General features: G+C 39.2%; 1 protein-coding gene across 1 annotated transcript in view; it reads left to right on the plus strand.

Moving 5' to 3' along the window:
* The window catches only part of CCDC178 (coiled-coil domain containing 178), a 268023-nt gene that overhangs the window by 40733 nt on the left and 208443 nt on the right, over positions 1 to 18847 (plus strand). The window contains exons 8-10 of the mRNA XM_007667601.3: positions 179 to 399; positions 3641 to 3783; positions 4514 to 4667. Coding sequence (XP_007665791.2) covers positions 179 to 399; positions 3641 to 3783; positions 4514 to 4667 — 518 coding nt within the window. The remainder of the gene's footprint in view (positions 1 to 178; positions 400 to 3640; positions 3784 to 4513; positions 4668 to 18847) is intronic.

Raw genomic sequence — 18847 nt, forward strand, 5'->3', positions numbered from 1 at the left:
GTACATTTGGAGGTGCATTTTTCCCATTCCCTAAAACATACAGTTGATTAACAAAGTTTAAACTCTGCATACTAAAGCAGTATTTGAAATTAATTGAATTGCAGAAGATTTTCTATCTGCATTCTTTACTCTGACTTACCCATTCCCTCTAAATATCTACCCACTTTGTATTTGACAGAGCATGAGGCTTGTGTGAAAGATGTTACAGAAATCCACTGGTATTTGGATACTGAAGTCCGTCGGCTAAAAAGGCTTCAGTATGAAGTGGCAGAAGTAGAGGAAACTAATGTCAAGATCCAAGAGGATATAAACTGCATGAAGAAACACAGCCCTCTGCTGGAAGAAAAGCTGCAGCTTGAATGTATATCTTTGGAGCGAATGCAATTGAACAAAAATAAGGTAAAAAAAGCATGGGATATAAACACAGTTTTGCAATAATCTTACAGTGGAGTAGACTTCTTTTTGAAAATTGAATTGTCATATTTTAAACCAAGAATAATTTCAATGGTTCTGTGGGAACATTTCAACATGTAAAAGTTGGGCTGCTTCTTAAAAGCCAAAAATAATTTAGCTGCTTTATCCTGAAGTTAATGAAGGTTGATATGGGGAAATGATGTAGGTATTGTCATGGTTGGATAATTTCTCAGAAATTAGACTTATCAAATATGAAAAGTAAAAAGATACCATCAGTAAACAGAAGTGCTGAAAAGCTAGTGCTGTTATCAGCTTAGGGAAAACCAGTTTGGGAGAATTCTTTAAATATTAAATGCATCATGAACTCATAAAATAACCAATTTTTAAAATTTTGCCTTTAGAAACAGCATCATGGACCCCCTCCATGGTTGGGGAGCAGCCAACATTATTTTTCCTGCATACATTATTTTTCCATGTTATATGCGGTAGTGTGGAGTTCAAGCAGTAATGTTTTTTACTGCTTATTGTGTGCAGAACACTATACTAAAAGCTTAGGGGAGAGTATAATATAGTAGAGTTGGTAAACAGGATTCCACTCTTCAAGGAGTTTACAAATTACAGAGGAGATTACTGTGTTTTTTCCATTATCTTTTTCTTTGTCTTGCCCATCATCTGACATCACCATGTATTTCCAATTTCAATTACAAATCTTGTGAATTTTAAAATTTAACTTTCTTAATTGCATTTACAAGAGAGGAAAAATTGCCTTAATGGAAGTTAGACTGCAGATTGTTTTTGAGCTGATCAGTTTTTTGTTTTTTTCCCCTCCTCCTGGGCTTCCAGAATAGTTGGGTTCTTTTTTGTTTTTTCTTTAAATTAATTTTAGCTCATTAGCCAAAGCATTTCATATAACTTTTAAAAATGACTGATTATTGAATTTTGTAACTCAAGGATTTACAGCACTGGTCTTGTAAACTGGGTTCGTGAGTTCAAATCTCAATAAGGCCCAATTTTGTCCTCCTAACTGAAAACCTGTTGTGGGCAAGCAATGTCTGTTAATTGTTGTACTCTCCCAAGCACTTAGTACAGTGCCTGGCACCTAATAAGTGTTCAATAAATGCGATTAAATTGAATAAATGAATTCATGAAGAGTTCACATCCTTCTGTATAGGAAGACATTTTCTAGTCTTTTCTTGGTTTATTTCCAAGGACAAGGGTTAAATTTCAGATGACTGGCTTGCTTATCAATGTCACACAGTTTTAAATCATATGTATTAGGATAAAACTACAGTATTTTTGTAATTCTGAAATAATTCAGCATTCATAGAATGACTTCAACTTAATATTTTTAGAGCAAGACATAATACCCATAACACTTACATACGTATCCGGAGTTTATATTAATGTCTATCTTCCCCTCTAGATTGTAAGCTCGTTATGGACAGGGAACGCGTCTACCAACTCTAATTATATTGTACTCTCCCAAGTGTTTAGTACGCTGCTATCCACCACACATAAATGCTCAATAAGTTTGATTATCTCCTACCAAGGAGCCTTAGGCCAAAAAGTAAGGTATGACATAAGTAGATAAAATATGAATAATGAAGGGGAAGGAACAAATATTCCCAGAAAAAAAACTTTCCTAACTGTGCCCATAGGTGGAGTAGGCTGCTTTACTGGGCATTAAAAGACACTGAGCTACTTTAGAGATTTCCAATACCTCTGGGTAATAATAATAATGTTGGTATTTAAGCGCTTACTATGTGCAGAGGACTGTTCTAAGTGCTGGGGTAGATACAAGGTAATCAGGTTGTCCCACTTGAGGTTCACATTTAATCCCCATTTTACAGATGAGGTAACTGAGACCCAGAGAAGTTAAGTGACTTGCCCACAGTCACACAGTTGACAAGTGGCATAACTGGGATTCGAACCCTTGACCTCTGACTCCCAAGCCCGGGCTCTTTCCACTGAGCCACGTTGCTTCTGGTGAGACAGGAAGGAGGGAGGTATTGGAAATCTTTGAAGCACCTCAGTGATTTTAATGCAAGTGGGGGCTGGGTGAAGTATAAATTAGTGGGTGCATCTGGTTTACCCTTATTCTGAAGGGGGCTCTAAGGGCTTTGACTCCCCATGACTTGCAGCACACCCTCTCAATGGACAGCGGGCAGCGTGGCTGCTCCCCAACCGTTCTGAAAAGAGTGGGAGGGGGTCCATGGTGCTGTTTCTAAAGGCAAAAGTGTCCAATGGTGGCACTCGAGTATAGGTCATCATCCTTTGCTGAAGCCCCCTTCTCTATACAGAACTTTGGACAGGGGTCAGATCAGGTGAAAACTGGACTGTTTGGTATATTTCTTAAGCCCCGACCATTGCCTTTAAGGCACTCAATCGACTTTCTCTCTGTTATTTATCATCATTCTCCCACGACACCCCAGCTCACATACCTCTCTCCTCTCAAGCCTCTCACTGTGCCTCATTTTCGTTTCTCTCGTCTGCAGCCTTTTGCTCCTCTCACTTTGGCCTGGATGTCCCTCCCAGTTCCCATTGGGCAGATCACTGCTATCTCCTTAATAATAAAAATAATTATGGTTCTTGTTAAATGCTTACTTTGTGCCAAGTACTGTTCTAAGCGCTGAGGTGGATACTAGTTAATCAGATTGGATGCAGTCCGTGTCCCACATGAGGCTCATGCTCATCTCCATTTTACAGATGAGGTAACTGAGGCCTAGAGAAGTTAAGTGACTTGCCCAAGGTCACACAGCAGACAAGTGGCAGAGAGGTCCTTCTGACTCGTAGGCCTGCATTCAATCCACGAGGCCACGCTGCTTCAAGGCTCTCCTGAAATCATATCTCCCTCAGAACGACTTCCCTGATTTATCTTCTCTCCCCATTCTATTTTTCCTGCCTCCTGTGGCTTCTTCAGCATTTCTGCATCCCTTAAACACCCAAGAACTCACCCCGCTCCTCCATTACATATCTTTATGCTCTGTACCTTCCTCCTCCTGTAATTTTATTTTAGTTCCTGTCTCCCCTCGATATTGTAAGATCCTCGAGGGCAGGAATCATGTCTAACTCTTTTTTGTAGTCACCCAAGCACTTAGTACAGTGCACTGCACACAGTAAACACTTAAGAAATACCAGATTGTTTCTGCTACCACTGTCTCACCCATCCCACGGTGGTTGTCCTAGGTGGTCATTTTTCAATAAATGCTTGCATTTACTCTTTTAGGCGTTAGAGTTATACAATGCTGTTCATAAAATATATGAAGAAACTTTAAAAAAATATCAGCAAACTACACTGCAGGCTGTAAACGAAAGAGCAAATATGACTACTGAGCTTCAAAATGGCAGAGAGAAAGTAGAGTACTATCAGTAAGTGTCTTTTAAAGGGTAGAATGATTTTTTTTTTTTTAAACAGCATAACATTTCCCACTGGGTTAATGTGGGATAGCCGAGAAAGATTAGAGAAGCCGCTTATTGTAACATTGCCACTCCATGAGGATATTGGGCGAATTAATAGGCATTTTCAAATTTTAAGGCAATAGAATTTCTTAAGATTCACAGAAGTGGGACAAGGTAAAATAGGGTGATGTATACACATTGGTTCAGGTCTATTCCATCTTACAGACCTGGAAAATGTGAAAACATTGTACCACTGCATGGTAGTAAGGAAGCAACATGGCTCAGTGGAAAGAGCACGGGCTTGGGTATCAGAGGTCATGGGTTCTAATCCCGGATCTGCCGCTTGTCAGCTGGGTGACTTCGGGCAAGTCACTTAACTTCTCTGTGCCTCAGTTTCCTCATCTGTAAAATGGGGATTATGACTGTGAGCCCCACGTGGGACTTGTATCCCCCCCAGTGCTTAGAACAGTGTTTTGCACATAGTAAGCGCTTAACAAATACCATTAGTAGTAGTAGTATAGGGCATTGATGTTTTCTTATTGCTTCCACTCTGAGTATGTAAGATGGGTCTCTTCAATCTCAGTGAATGTATTTTATTTTCAAATTTGGAAAACTTGCCCCTAGTTTCTGAATTGAATGTGACGATGCTTGCGAAAGTTGTGGTGGGTGTGAATTTTCATTATTCCTGTGTTTTTGTTAGGACCCAGTTAGATTCCTCAAAATCTCTCTGGGCTGACTACAGCAAAATGATTACAGAAACTACGCAGAAAATTGATTCGAGTCAAGATAAATTAAAGGAAGCAGAAAAAAAAAGAGGAAGTGTACATGAAAAAGAGACATCTTTAAATAGAAAAGTGAGTCTATTACACGTAAAACCAAATTCTTACATTGAGATAAGATCCTGAAAAATGTAACAGTGTTGCGGTTCTTTTGAATGAAAATGAAAATTGGGATTAATTGATACAATTAAGCCTAAGATCAATTTATTAAAGTGTAAATTACAAGCTTGGTAGGATTATCATTATTATAAACATGTAAAGTTTAATGTTTTCTTTCCCTTGGTTGTAGTATGTTTAATTCCGGGAATTGAGTTACTCATGTGTCCTTTGTAAATCAAGGAGTGTGGTTCTTTTAAAAAAAAAAATCCATAAATTTTGTTGCCATATTCAAGGGCACATTTAGGTAGTCAAAATGTTAATATTCATTCAAATGGAAGTTAGTCTGGACACTATTAGTGGACAAACCACATGCTCCCCCACCTCCAGCTTCTGGTGGTAAGCAAAAAGGTTTGGGTAGCGCTAGTAACTCTCTGAGGCCATTTTACTGGGAGAAAATGGTAGCTAGCAAGATGCCCAAATAACCACAAAATAATAATAGTAATAATAATAATGTTGGTAATAAGCGCTTACTATGTGCAGAGCACTGTTCTAGTGCTGGGGTAGATACAGGGTAATCAGATTGTCCCACGTGAGGCTCACAGTCTTAATCCCCATTTTACAGATGAGGTAACTGAGGCCCAGAGAAGTTGTGACTTGCCCACAGTCACACAGCTGACAAGTGGCAGAGCGGGGATTCAAACCCATGACCTCTGACTCCCAAGCCCGTGCTCTTTCCACTGAGCCACGCTGCTTCTCTTAGCTGGAATGGAAAAACTCTCAAAGACAGGAGAAATGCTTTAAATATTCAAAGAAGAAATCACAAACAATGTGATGCAGCTACTGACAGTAGGGAGCCTGCAGCAGAAGACAGAATACCCTGGCTTGCTGCAGGTAGAGTGTGGTGACTCTTTTGGATCAGAGACTTCCAAAATTGCACAGGGCAGCCAGGGCTAATGTTTACTTAGACACACTGAGAAGGGCACCGTCAATTGTACATTGGTCATATGGGGCCAAATTGTAGTCGTTGATAAAAAGCGTCACTGTCCAGAGTGTCATCTTCAAACCCATAAGGCAGCTATATCGTATATTTGGATCACTTAGACCAGTAAATTATCGAACGATGGTGAACATCGTGTAAGAGTTTAGAAATCCTTTCTCTTAGGGTGAACCTGTCTGACCAAGATGTTGAACAATGAAGATTTCAGTCATTCAATCGGTTGTACTGATTGAGCGCTTGTGTGCAGAGCGCTGTATTAAGATCTTGGGATGGTGTGGTTCAATAGTTTGTAGATGTGTTCCCTGCCCACAGTGAGCTTAGAGTCTATGAGGTTTAGGATTTATGTCAATGATTCAGTCATTCGATTGTATTTATCGAGTGCTGACTGTGTGGAGAGCACTGTACTAAACGCTCAGTTTGGCATCTCTTCAGAAGTTGGGAAAATTCACATATGGGCGACTCAAAGTGAGTTACCAGAGGGAAGGTTAGGGATTTAGAGGAGAAAAGTTAAGGATGAACAGTCAGAATCATTAGGATGTCTAGCAAGGGAAACCATTGTCATATTTATTCCCCAAGCATCTTGTTGTCATATTTGAATCTGGAATCCTGAACTGGAGGTGGAGGGGAGATGGCGGGGGAGGCTTTGTTCTGACCTAGTGACAGTATTATTTCTTTTATTCTCATTCAGTTGCTCTTATAGTCATATCCTTCTTATATAACATTAAAACATAATTTAGTGGGAAAGAGTTTCACCTGGTATAGCTTAATCACCACTTCCGTCAGGAATTTTTTTTCCAGAAGCTAGGACTGCTTCTGCTTAATTTGACATCCAGTCATAAGAGCTTGCTATTTATATGAAGTAAGCAAATATAAGGTTATTTTTAAGGTTCCTGAATGGATAATGGGTATTTTTTAATTATAAAAATTACTTAAGGGGCTGCAGTAGTTTGCAGGGAGGATAAAAGTACGATGGAAATTTAAACGTTTTAAAGTCTTTCTGTATTTTCCTCTTATTATCAAAACCTTTAAGGCTAGATTTTTCAAAAAGTGCATGTTAAGCACTCAATTAAAAGCAGTGATGTGCAACATTTTCATGCACAAAGAAATAGAATTATTTTTAGGACTGCAATTGAAACTCCTAGTTCAACTGAAAATAAAGGATTTGTGCTGCCTAATTGCACATGCAACCAAACAGATTTTTTAAAAAAATTCAGAGAGTTGGTACCTCCATTTGTATGCAGTCCTTTGTTCATTAACATATATCTCTTCTCTAATTTGGGCTGTCATTTGCACTATGTAAACAGCTTCTAACAGTTTCTACTTTCCCTTCATTTCAACAAACAATAGCTTCTGTAGCCCAAAAGAAAATTAGGAGCTGGTGAAAGCTTAATTTTAATGATGCTCAGACCCATTTATTGTTTCACTTAAAAAAAAAAAAAAAAGAGGAAACCCTTTGTATCCTCCTCACTTTTATTAACAACTGTGATCTTACCTACTATTCAGAAGGAGGCCAGTAGCTACCTCTGCCTTGGTCCCGTTTACAAGGTTAAAAAAAGGCTTTTACTTTTCCTTATCTATCCTACTATGCAGTGAAAACAAATGGTACTTGAGGGATTTAAGCAGATTTGGTAGTTTATTTCATTTCATACTTACTTGAACAGTGAGGTTTTCTCTAACAGAGCTTTCTCTTCAAAGGTAAACAGAAAAAGTAAAATTACATGGATTAATAGATGGGGGTTTATTGACATTACTTCCATTAAGCAGCTTTTTATAATTTTGATTTTTTTCATTTATTCCTTTTGTCTTCTCATTTATCATTTGAGTACCATATTTTTGTCTTGAATTACTTGGTTTGAAATTGTTCAAAAGAATATATTTCAAATTTGAGTGGAATCAACTGTACAACCATAAATGTGGCATTTAAGTGCTTACTACGCGCCAGGCACAGTTCCTGTTGCCCGTGGGACTCGCAGTCTCAATCCCCATTTTACTGATAAGATAACCGAGGCCCAGAGAAATGAAGTGATTTGCCCAAGGTCATACAGAGGACAAGTGGTGAACAAATATTCAGTGTTTCATTGTCTTCTTCTGTCCTCCTTTCCTCACCCTTGGCTTGGCCAGGTTTTTGTTGCTGAATAATGAGATCAGTAATGCTGATGGCAGCTTGGGAAAGTGGAGCTCCTTTAAGAGCAGGGAATATGTCTACTAACTCTGTCATATTTTTCTATTGTACTCTCCCAAGTGCTTAGCACAGTGTTCTGCACACAGTAAACTCTCAATAGATATGATTGGAGGCATCTGTGATATATGTTGAGTACTAGAAAGGGCCTAGGAGGACATGGTGACTTAATGTTGGCTATTTTGCAAAGAAATAAGAGGGTTCCTGAATGAGTTTAGGTGAGTGAGCCTTGCGGCAAGAAAGCATTAATGAGTAACATTAGATGTAAGCTCTAAAATGTTGGGGGGGGGGGGCGGGGAATTGGGCCACAGCTCTGCTACACTCCCATTCCTGTAGTCTGCTTTAGTCCAGGCCTGAGTTATTTCTAGGAAGCAGCACATCTTGGGGCCAAGGGAGGACACCCAACCAACCCCCCTGTAAATGAGGATTAAGACTATGAGCCCCATGTGGGACAGGGACTATGTCCAACCTGACTGGCTTGTAACTACCCCAGTGCTTAGAGTACCTGGCACATAGTAAGGGCTTAATAAATACCATAAAAAACCTACAAAAACCAAAATCAACAACAACAAAAAATCCCCGACTACTGCTGCTGAGCTCTCCTGAGCCAATACAGGGCTTCACTTGGCAAAGAATCTGGAGCTACTGCCCCCCCTCAATGTTGGTTCGCCCCCCGTCCTTTCTTTATTCATTCCTAGCTGGAGAGAAGAGAGAGTATGCTTCTAGCGATGATTGAATCACCTCTATTCAAATTCATTTGCTGAAAATACATGTTTGTGATTTATAGCTCCCCTTGAGATATTAGTGAATGACCAAATTGAAACAGATATTTGCTTACATGCCTCCTGTATAATGGCAGAGGTAATGCTCATATACAAACTTCTAAAACAATTTCACTAATGAACAAGCAAAAATTTGAACCAAACTCTTCAGATATTAAAGAATGCAACTCTACTGATAGTAAGGAAAAATCATGGTCCAACAAAATCTGCTGAGAGATTGGAGAAAGATCACTATTGATGGTAAACATAGAAATTGTTCATTTAATCTCCCACCAGCAGGATGAGGGGATGGAAATTTGAAGATGGGAGATTCTAAGTCAACAAAAGGAAATCTTTTTTTAGTTACTGTGAGCAGGGATCATCTAAGCCTATTCTACTGCATTGCATTTTCCCTAGCACTTAGCACAAACTCTGCACAGAGTAAGTGCTCAATAAATGTAACTGAAGGAAGAATGACCTTCTCCTATGCACCCCTTTATAGAGTGGTTTTGGACCACCGTAGGGAAATCTTTGGAGTTTTTGGTTCATCCTAATGTGTTCGGAAGCAGCAGAGTATCATTTCACTCACAGTCCATGAATGACTATCTGAAGCAGGGAAACAATTTAGACACTCTTCTCTTCCCTCATGGAAATTTGTTATAATAGCATTTTGCTTGTATTAATGTATTCTATAACCCGTGGGGTTCTATCGATGAATCCTTAGGAGAATTATGAAGAATTGGAAAAATATCTCCTCTTTGAACTATATTTTCATAAATGATATTCAATTCACATATAGATGATGCCCCATTTTTTAACCTTCCTTCCTCCTTCCCATTAACTTTACTCAAACTAAGAGGTCTGCATTAGGTGAACAGCCCATACATGCAGTATATGTTATTACATCAGAATGACTGTATCTGAATCTAATGTAATTAAGACATAACTAGAAAATTATGCTGGGGCTGGGTGTGAGGGTGAAGAGAATGGGGGTGGTGGGAAAAGACTTCATTTACTGCTAGAGTTGGAGTTGGGGATAGGAGAGGATAGGAGTGACCAATGAAGGAGGAAGAGGGGTAAAAAGGGATTGGAGAGAAAGATAGGAGAATAAGATAAAACCCATCCTCATCTTTGGAACCTTGAACAAGCCTTCTCCAAGCCCGTAAGAATTATCAACCCACCAGCCATGTTTAACATGTAAATTTATACCCATCACCCCTCAACACCTTTTAGTGTTCAGTGTTTAAGTGCTTACTACATGTCAGACAGTGTACTTTGCACTGAGGTAGATAACATGTTGATCAGGTTGGACACAATCCCCGTCCCACATGGAGCTCACACTCCTAATCCCCATTTTGAAGATGAGGTAACTGAGGCACAGAGAAGTGAAGTGACTGGCCCAAGGTCACATAGACAAGTGACAGAGCCGAGATGAGAATGCAGGTCCTCTGTCACCCAAGCCCCTGATCTTCCAATAGGCCACACTGCTCATTGACTGTGATAATTCCAGCACTATGCAAAACTTGATTTCAGTGTCTTTCAATTGTGTATTCATTTATTTGTTCTGAGTACTCTGTAAATTATTCTTACATCTAATTTACTTATTAGAGTGAAAGCTCCTTGTGGGCAGGATATGTGTAATTTTTCTCATGTACTTTCCGAGAAGTTTGGTAGAATGTGTTGCAAATAGTGTTTGAATGTCATCGCTATCACTACTACTATGAAGCAATACTATTTCCTGTCAGAGGCCTCTCTAATCTCTGCTTCAGATTATTTAATTATTTCAGTTCCTCCCTCTCATCTTCTTGAGTACTCTCTGGAATGAGAGCCTGCTCTTCAAATTATATTGCATTTCATTAGTACTTGGAAAAAACCTTAAAACCTGAGTGGAAGTTATACATATTGACAGAGGTAGGGATGAAAATCTGCCTCAGAGGAAGCTGTCTTCTGCTCATTGGTCTTGAATGACATCGAAGAAAGAATCATTTATTTTCCTTTCCATTGTATACTTTTCAGTTATGGAAATTAGGATATTTATTAAGCACTTATTACATGCCAAACTCTCTACTAAGAGCTGCAATGAATTCAAACGTAGTTAATCAGTCTAGTAACAGACTGATCAGGCACAACCATATACATTTGAATTTAACTTCTCTTTTAATTGCCTTTGTATCCTATATTTTCTGTGAGTGACAGCTGTAATTTTTAGCTATGTTTCTTTGTGAGCTTATTTATTTTCTTGGTTTCTTTTCATTCAACCTTGATTTCACTTGTGTAGAATGCTCTAGTTTTAACATAATTTTCCTTATCCTACACTCTTTTCACTTTTTATTGTTATTTAAACACTGAATTATGTTTGTCAGGCAGTACCATAAGTCAGTAGGTTATAATTATAATTATAAAATAAACTTAAGCTTAATGGGGCATATAAGTGTAACAAATAATTATTTATTTAGTATAACAAAGTCTTTCTTACACAAAGACTTTTTTGCATGGGAAGAATCTGCACATCTTTGGAAGCTATTTTTCTAGAGACTTTGAACAAAATGTTCATTCTTAGTGCTGTGAGGTGTAGGATACAACCATTTCTTCCAGCTGCTCTCTTTTGATTGTAGATAGACACCCTTTGTGAGAAGACTGTACCCTAGCTTTGTCATGGCTTTCTATTGAAAACACATAGTAAAAGCAAATGTTCTAACTTAACTTAGGGTATACTGCCATACACATGTACATTTACACTCAGTTTTTAGAATACTTTTACTGTATGTTTTCAGTAGAATGCTATGACAGCACTATATATGATTCATGGATATAAATCCTTTAATTCTCTATATGAAGACACTCCATGTACAGAATTGACATTTGAAGGCACAAGCACTCACTATAATAATAATAATAATAATGACGGTATTTGTTAAGCACTTACTATGTGCCAAGCATTCACGCATTCATTCATTCAATAGTATTTATTGAGCACTATATGCAGAGCACTGTACTAAGCGCTTGGAATGTACAAATTGGTAACAGAGACAGTCCCTGCCTTTTGATGGGCTTACAGTCTAATCGAGGGAGGTGGACAGACGAGAACAATAGCAATAAATAGAATCAAGGGGATGAGCATCTCATTAAAACAATAGCAAATAAATAGAATCAAGGTGACGTACATCTCATTAACAAAATGAATAGGGTAATGAAAATATATACAGTTGAGCGGATGAGCACAGTGCTGAGGGGAGGGGAAGGGTGGGGGGAGGAGAAGAGGGAAAGGGGAAAAAGAGGGCTTAGCTGAGGGGAGGTGAAGGGGGGAGTAGAGGGAGAGCAGAGGGAGCAGAGGGAAAAGGGGGAGCTCATCTGGGAAGGCCTCTTGAAGGAGGTGAGTTTTAAGTAGGGTTTTGAAGAAGGGAAGAGAATTAGTTTGGCGGAGGTGAGGAGGGAGGGTATTCCAGGACCGCGGGAGGACATGGCCCAGGGGTCGACAGCAGGATAGGTGAGAACAGGGGATGGTGAGGAGGTGGGCGGCAGAGGAGCAGAGCGTGTAGGGTGGGCAGTAGAAAGAGAGAAAGGAGGAGAGGTAGGAGGGGGCAATGTGATGGAGAGCCTTGAAGCCTAGAGTGAGAAGTTTTTGTTTAGTGCGGAGGTTGATAGGCAACCACTGGAGGTTTTTAAGAAGGGGAGTGACATGCCCAGAGCGTTTCTGCACTGGAGCACTGTTCTAAGTACTGGAGTAGATACAAGGTAATCAGGTTGTCCCAAGTGGGGCTCAGTCTTAATCCCCATTTTGCAGAGGAGGTAACTGAGGCACAGAGAAGTTAAGTGGTTTGCTCAAGATCACACAGCAGATAAGTGGCGGAGTCACAATTAGAACCCACGTCCTCTGACTCCCACGCCTGTGCGCTTTCCACTAAGCCACACTGCTTCTCGATGTGCAGAGCACTGTACTAAGTGCTTGGGAGACTACAGCACAGCAGAATTAATGAACGTGTTCCTTGCCTGTAACAAGCAAGGAGCTACTTGCCTAAAGCTAGCAGTGTATTACCAACTCCCAGTAGCTTTTTACGAGATGCCTAAGGAACTCTCTTTCCTGATGACTCCATTACGTTAAGGAATACACATGAACAATGGTGGGATGCCAAGGTTGAAGAGATCCAGGACTGAGTGAGTGGACTGATTGCTTTACTTCCCTAATGATCTATATAAACCCAAACACACCAGCCAGACAACACTGAAGATGATGCCACCTTCTCCCAGACAAGGAAGAAAATCAATGATCTGAGCACACCTTCTAGCAACAAGGGAAAGGTCCTGAGTGCAGAGATTTTACTAAAAGGGGAAGAGATGGAATTTAGTGTGAGGAATCACCATTGATGTTAGGAGCATCAAGCAATCAGTGGTATGTATTGAGCACTTACTGTGGACAGAGCACTGTACTGTAAGCGCTCAATAAATACGATTGACTGAAGGAGAGTCCACTATAACAGGGTTAATAGACACTTTCCCTGCCATCAGCAGTGGACTTAAAGGCTTGCAGTCCAGGACTGAGTGAGTGGACTGATTGCTTTACTTCCCTAATGATCTATATAAACCCAAACACACCAGCCAGACAACACTGAAGATGATGCCACCTTCTCCCAGACAAGGAAGAAAATCAATGATCTGAGCACACCTTCTAGCAACAAGGGAAAGGTCCTGAGTGCAGAGATTTTACTAAAAGGGGAAGAGATGGAATTTAGTGTGAGGAATCACCATTGATGTTAGGAGCATCAAGCAATCAGTGGTATGTATTGAGCACTTACTGTGGACAGAGCACTGTACTGTAAGCGCTCAATAAATACGATTGACTGAAGGAGAGTCCACTATAACAGGGTTAATAGACACTTTCCCTGCCATCAGCAGTGGACTTAAAGGCTTGCAGTCTAGAGGAGCATGAAAATAGAGAAAGCTTTGATTTTGGCAGAAGGCTAGATCTACCAGCTGGGAGATAAAGTACTACATTGGTTTTCCTTTAAAATAGGGATCACTGAAGAAGTGTTACAGGATTGCAGAGTCCTAACTGTCATAATGATCTTCAAGAAGATCATTTTTACCCTTTTATTCACCCCTCCCTCAGCCCCACGGGAAATGTGTGCATGTTAATGATTTCTATTAATGCCTGTCTCTCCCCCTAGACTGTAAGCTCACTGTGGGCAGGGAGTGTGTCTACCAACTGTCATATTGTACTCTTCCAAGTGCTAGTACAGTACTTTGCAACAATAAGTGCTCAGTAAATGCACTTGAATGAATGAATGCTTAGTACAGTGTTCTGCACACAATAAGCTCTCAATAAACACGATTGAAGAAGTCAAAAATATCACTCAAAATATTATCTTGGCAACTCACTTTATTTTTTTCTCTTGATCCTTTTGGGGACACTGTCCGAGTTCATCAGAAGATGAGTTAAAGACAAATACATTCAACATTCACCAGTATTCACTGAGCATCCTCTGGGTGCAGAGCATATTAAAGTCTTACCTCAACTCCAGTTGAAAGACTGACCTGGAAAACAGAAATTCTGAATTGGCTGCTCTATTTGAGAGAAAGTATCAACCTATGACTCAAGGGAGCAAATCTCTAAATCACCTCCACTAGACTGTAAACTCACTGTGGGCAGAGAACATGCCTATGAACTCTGTTGTATTTGGTCTCCCAAGCCCTTAGTACAGTGCTCTGCACACAGTAAGCGCTCAATAATGGCTGATATTTGTACACCATCATATGTTTTTATAGGTGTGCGGGGTGGCAAGGACCATAACGAAGAGGTCCTAGGATCTAATATGAGCCAACAATGACCTTCAATGCTCAATTATTTTAAAGAACCTTGTGACCACAGGAGCCAGGGGTAATAGTAGTAAAATGATGTCCAGAGACCAACCTCTACTAACAATTTTTAATTTTCAGTTTCTCTAGTTCAAGTTTTCAGATTGTAACTCCAATGATTTGTGGGCCTTTTATGCTGCTGGTGAATCACTACTTTTGTATTTGTGGAGAGCTATGACTGCCCAATGAGTATAAATGTGCTGTTGTGTGTGCAACATGTGTGTAAAAGATATCAAACAATATCAAACCAAATTCTTACCCTCTAGGAGCATAGGTGTGGGCTCTTCAAAATGTGTCAAAATATGCTAATTATTCCACTATCTGGTCAAGGAACTGAAATATATATTGTTATATATATATAAAATATAAATTTCTGTTAAAATATAAATTCAGGCAAATGTTGCAGTCAAGTACCTGACCCTGAACTCTGACCTTTGAAAGTCATCCCTAATTCCCAATAAATTACGGTTGGCTATCAAGAGTGTCTAATGTAAAAGTGCTATTTTTAATTGCATTATTGTTTGTGTAGGAAATTATTTTATCCATTATTAGAAACCCTAACAAAGATGTTTCCTTGTATAAATGGAATTATTTCCTAATAATGAATATTATTTGCCTTCAATGTGAGGATTTGTTGAGATTGAGATTGTATTATTTGCAGATCTTTGATAGCTAATTACATTTAATTATAAGAAGGTATATTTGGTATGCATAGAAAGTTGTGTTTCCATGCTTCATCTTTAATTTCCCAGAGGATAATTAAATGAGATCCTTGTTAAACATTTCAGTCTTTAAATTAATGAAAGATGTTTTCAAAACTTCCAGTCTAAGAAGGACAAGATTGATTAGTGCAGTATTTATTTAATTAGCAATTTCACTGCAATACTAAAATTAAAAATGTAATTATTAAAGCACATAAGCTAAGTGTTAAGCACTCAAAGATATTGATATAGATATCAGTCTTAAATAATAAAACAGTATATACATTATTCCCTTAAGATGAAATTTTATGGAAAGTTTGGATTGTGAGTATCTCTTGACAGTTAATGGCCTGTCTGCTTATTTTTTCCTAACTGCCTCACTTTTCTCTAAGATCTTATCAGAGTACCAGCTTGTAAATCTAAGGATTAATCACTTGGAAACCTTTAGGGTTTTAGAATACAGTACCTTAAATTATAGGCAATTTAGTCAATAACAAGTTCAGAGACCTATGGCCTGGAAGTAAAGCATTTTGAAATTGGGTCCTTGGCCTTTTGGGGTTTGCACTCACCCAACCTAACCAGAGGAGATCCCTGCACACATTCTTTGCTCCCTCTCTAGACTGTAAGCTTCTTGTGAGTAGGGAATGTGTCTGTTTTTTGTTGCATTCTCCCAAGTGCTTAGTATAGTGCTCTGCACACAGTAAGTACTCAATAAATACGATTGAATGAATTGCTTGTAGGAGCCCCAGAAACTTTACCTGTTGCCATCACAGTCCCTTGACTTCCCTCTCTCCCCCTACTTCCCTCTGTCCCTACGTTTCTCTTCTCATCCTCCTTTCTCATAATCTCTCCTCCCTTTCTCTTTTGCCATTTCCTTATCTCCCTCCCCACTTTCTACCTTTTATCTTCTCTCTTTGCATGGCTCTTTGTACACCAACAGCTCTATTTTTTTTTTATCTTTTTGTGTCCTCTGGAAAGACTATATTGCAGACCTTGGTCTGAAAATTTTCAAAATTTTGTACTTAAATATGGTCTGTAACTTGTTCTTCTTTTAACATTCATTATTATTTCCATTGCTCTAGCCAGTATTTGAGATTAAAGGCAGTCAGGTCAATTCCAACTACTCTATTACCTCTAGTCTTTCTACTGGGGGTTGTTGGGCTCCAGAAGGGCTTAGCAATGTATTTTTTAGAATGGATGTGTTCCCTCTGGATAACTAAATAAAAAAGGATCCTGTCTTGGAAGAGTCAAAAGGTAAGGACATGGTTATAGCAGAGAGTTGGAATCATTCGGGTCTACTATAAGCCAGGTTCTGATTTTTAAATCTCAATTGTTTTTCAAGATTTTATTTTATAATGCATCAGGCCTGTATACTCTTCAGCAGTGAAGTGCTGTCCAGAGGCAATCTTCACTTAGGTATGGTTCTTTTCAATTTTCCAGTTCAGATTTGCAGGATACAATACTGGTGGTTGTGGGGGTTAATAATAATAATAATGTTGGTATTTGTTAAGCGCTTACTATGTGCAGAGCACTGTTCTAAGCGCTGGGGTAGATACAGGGGAATCAGGTTGTCCCACGTGGGGCTCACAGTCTTAATCCCCATTTTTTACAGATGAGAGAACTGAGGCACAGAGAAGTAAAGTGACTTGCCCACAATCACACAGCTGACAAGTGGCAGAGCTGGGATTCGAACTCATGAGCCCTGACTCCAAAGCCCGTGCTCTTTCCACCGCGCCACGCTGCTTCTCTAAAGGGTTTCATCTAACAATATGACCTCACCAGGAACCCAACCATCTGATATTTTCCAGTAATAAAAATTATTTTTTAAGAGGCCAAGGAAGGAAATTCCCTTTTTAGAAACTGATTCCAGCGCCTAAACCATGCTACTGTCAGAATGGAGTTCCTTAATGCTGATTTCCATGCTAGTGTTTAGCCTGGATAATTTCCAGGCTAAAGTGTAATTTTTTCTGAATTTACTGAAGTGGTGAACAGCTGGCCACTAGCCTCCTTTGGAGTCCTAGAAGCCTAGCATTGGTTCATTTGACCACAAAATATTGGACTTGTTGGCAGGCCTGGTGTTGGGTAGGGATTATCTCTCTCTCTTGCCAAATTGTACTTTCCAAGCACTTAGTACAGTGGTCTGCACACAATAAGTGCTCAATAAATATGATCGAATGAATGATGACCTGCTCCAGTCAGCTAAAGAGAATAATAATGTGAATACTTTACCACTAGTTTGCATAACAAGATCAGAAAGGAGAATAGTGCTATATTTAGGGGTGCACTGCAACTTTATGAAGTTCAATATCCTGAGTTTTAGTACTGCTTAATCCACTATATATATAGATTTTTCTAAATAGATTCAGAATCAAGATGTTACCTTAATTTGCCCTGGGAATCTTTCTCCCTCTTGTTTTGGCATCAGAGAATGTATCCTGGCCAGCTCAATTATTGATGGTATTGGGGAATTAGGATAACATGGATAATTGAGATCTACATATAATTAAATGAAAAAAAACTTGTTCTAGCCAATAATTTAAATTTCCTCCCTCAACCAAACCAGAACTGCTAACAAGTACCAAAATTGGTTTGAGTCTGATCCCCTTCTCATTTTCCATGTACATTATCAAAAGACAGATAGCAGGGGGGAAGCAAATTAAGATGGATAATCAGCCTTGTGAATAATCAGAAGTTAGCTGTATGATGAGAGCAGGTGCAGAGGGATCTTTGAGTTGGAATAATTCTTCTGGACAGACCGATCGATGAAGAAGCCCTTTTGCTTGTGCAGTTTAAAATGTAGTTACTTAAAATGAACATTTCCTTAGATTGAGAGCCCTATGTGGGACAGGGACTGTGTCTAGTCTGATTAATTTGTTTATATCCCAGTGCTTAGAACAGTTCTTAGCTCATAGTATGTGCTTAATGTGTACCTTAATGATGATGATAATAGGGACCAATTGTAAATTCATGTGAAGAATCCTGCCTATAGGTTGTGGGGATTTCAGCTGCCTCCTTGGACCTTCAGTTGTTGGTCCTTGTTTGGGGATTTAATCGTGTGATGCATCTGCCCTCGTAAACTGGCTAAAAACTTTGCTTTGTCAGATAATTTAAGGAAAGAGGCAGAGTGGATTGGCTCCAGTTCCTCTCTCTATTCCCTTTGGTTGTGTGAGATGCCGGTGAGACATTTGTCATGCTAATTGCCAATTTGGTCTTTCTTCTTTGGCTTGTAAACTCCAGTTTGTGTTTGTTGATCGATTAAACTTGAAAGGAAAGCAACTGAATAAGTAGGGAAAAAATGATCCTGAGCAAGGAATGTGTGTGTGTGTGTGTGTTCACATCTACCTGTTCCTGGATCCATTTGTAGATTTTTTTTTTCACTCTTGTTCAGATGTTCAGGGTCCTGCTAAAACAATGCTATTCTCGCATTTAGTAATGAAGCTCAGTTTGGGTCCCATACAGCTCCTCTTTTGTGACACATTCAATTTTTTTTTAGAGAAATAGCTGCGGGTAGTTTCAAATAACTCTTTGGAAAGAACAATTGTAAATCTGAAAGCAAAAATATAATTAGGCACTATAATCCTGGTGCCACTAATTCTTTATGGAAGGAAAAGTTGGAAGTGCTGGACAAACACATGAGTAACACAGAAGCTCTGGAAAGGAGGCAT

Source organism: Ornithorhynchus anatinus, chromosome 7 (genome assembly GCF_004115215.2).
Source record: "Ornithorhynchus anatinus isolate Pmale09 chromosome 7, mOrnAna1.pri.v4, whole genome shotgun sequence".
Classification (NCBI taxonomy): Eukaryota; Metazoa; Chordata; class Mammalia; order Monotremata; family Ornithorhynchidae; genus Ornithorhynchus; species Ornithorhynchus anatinus.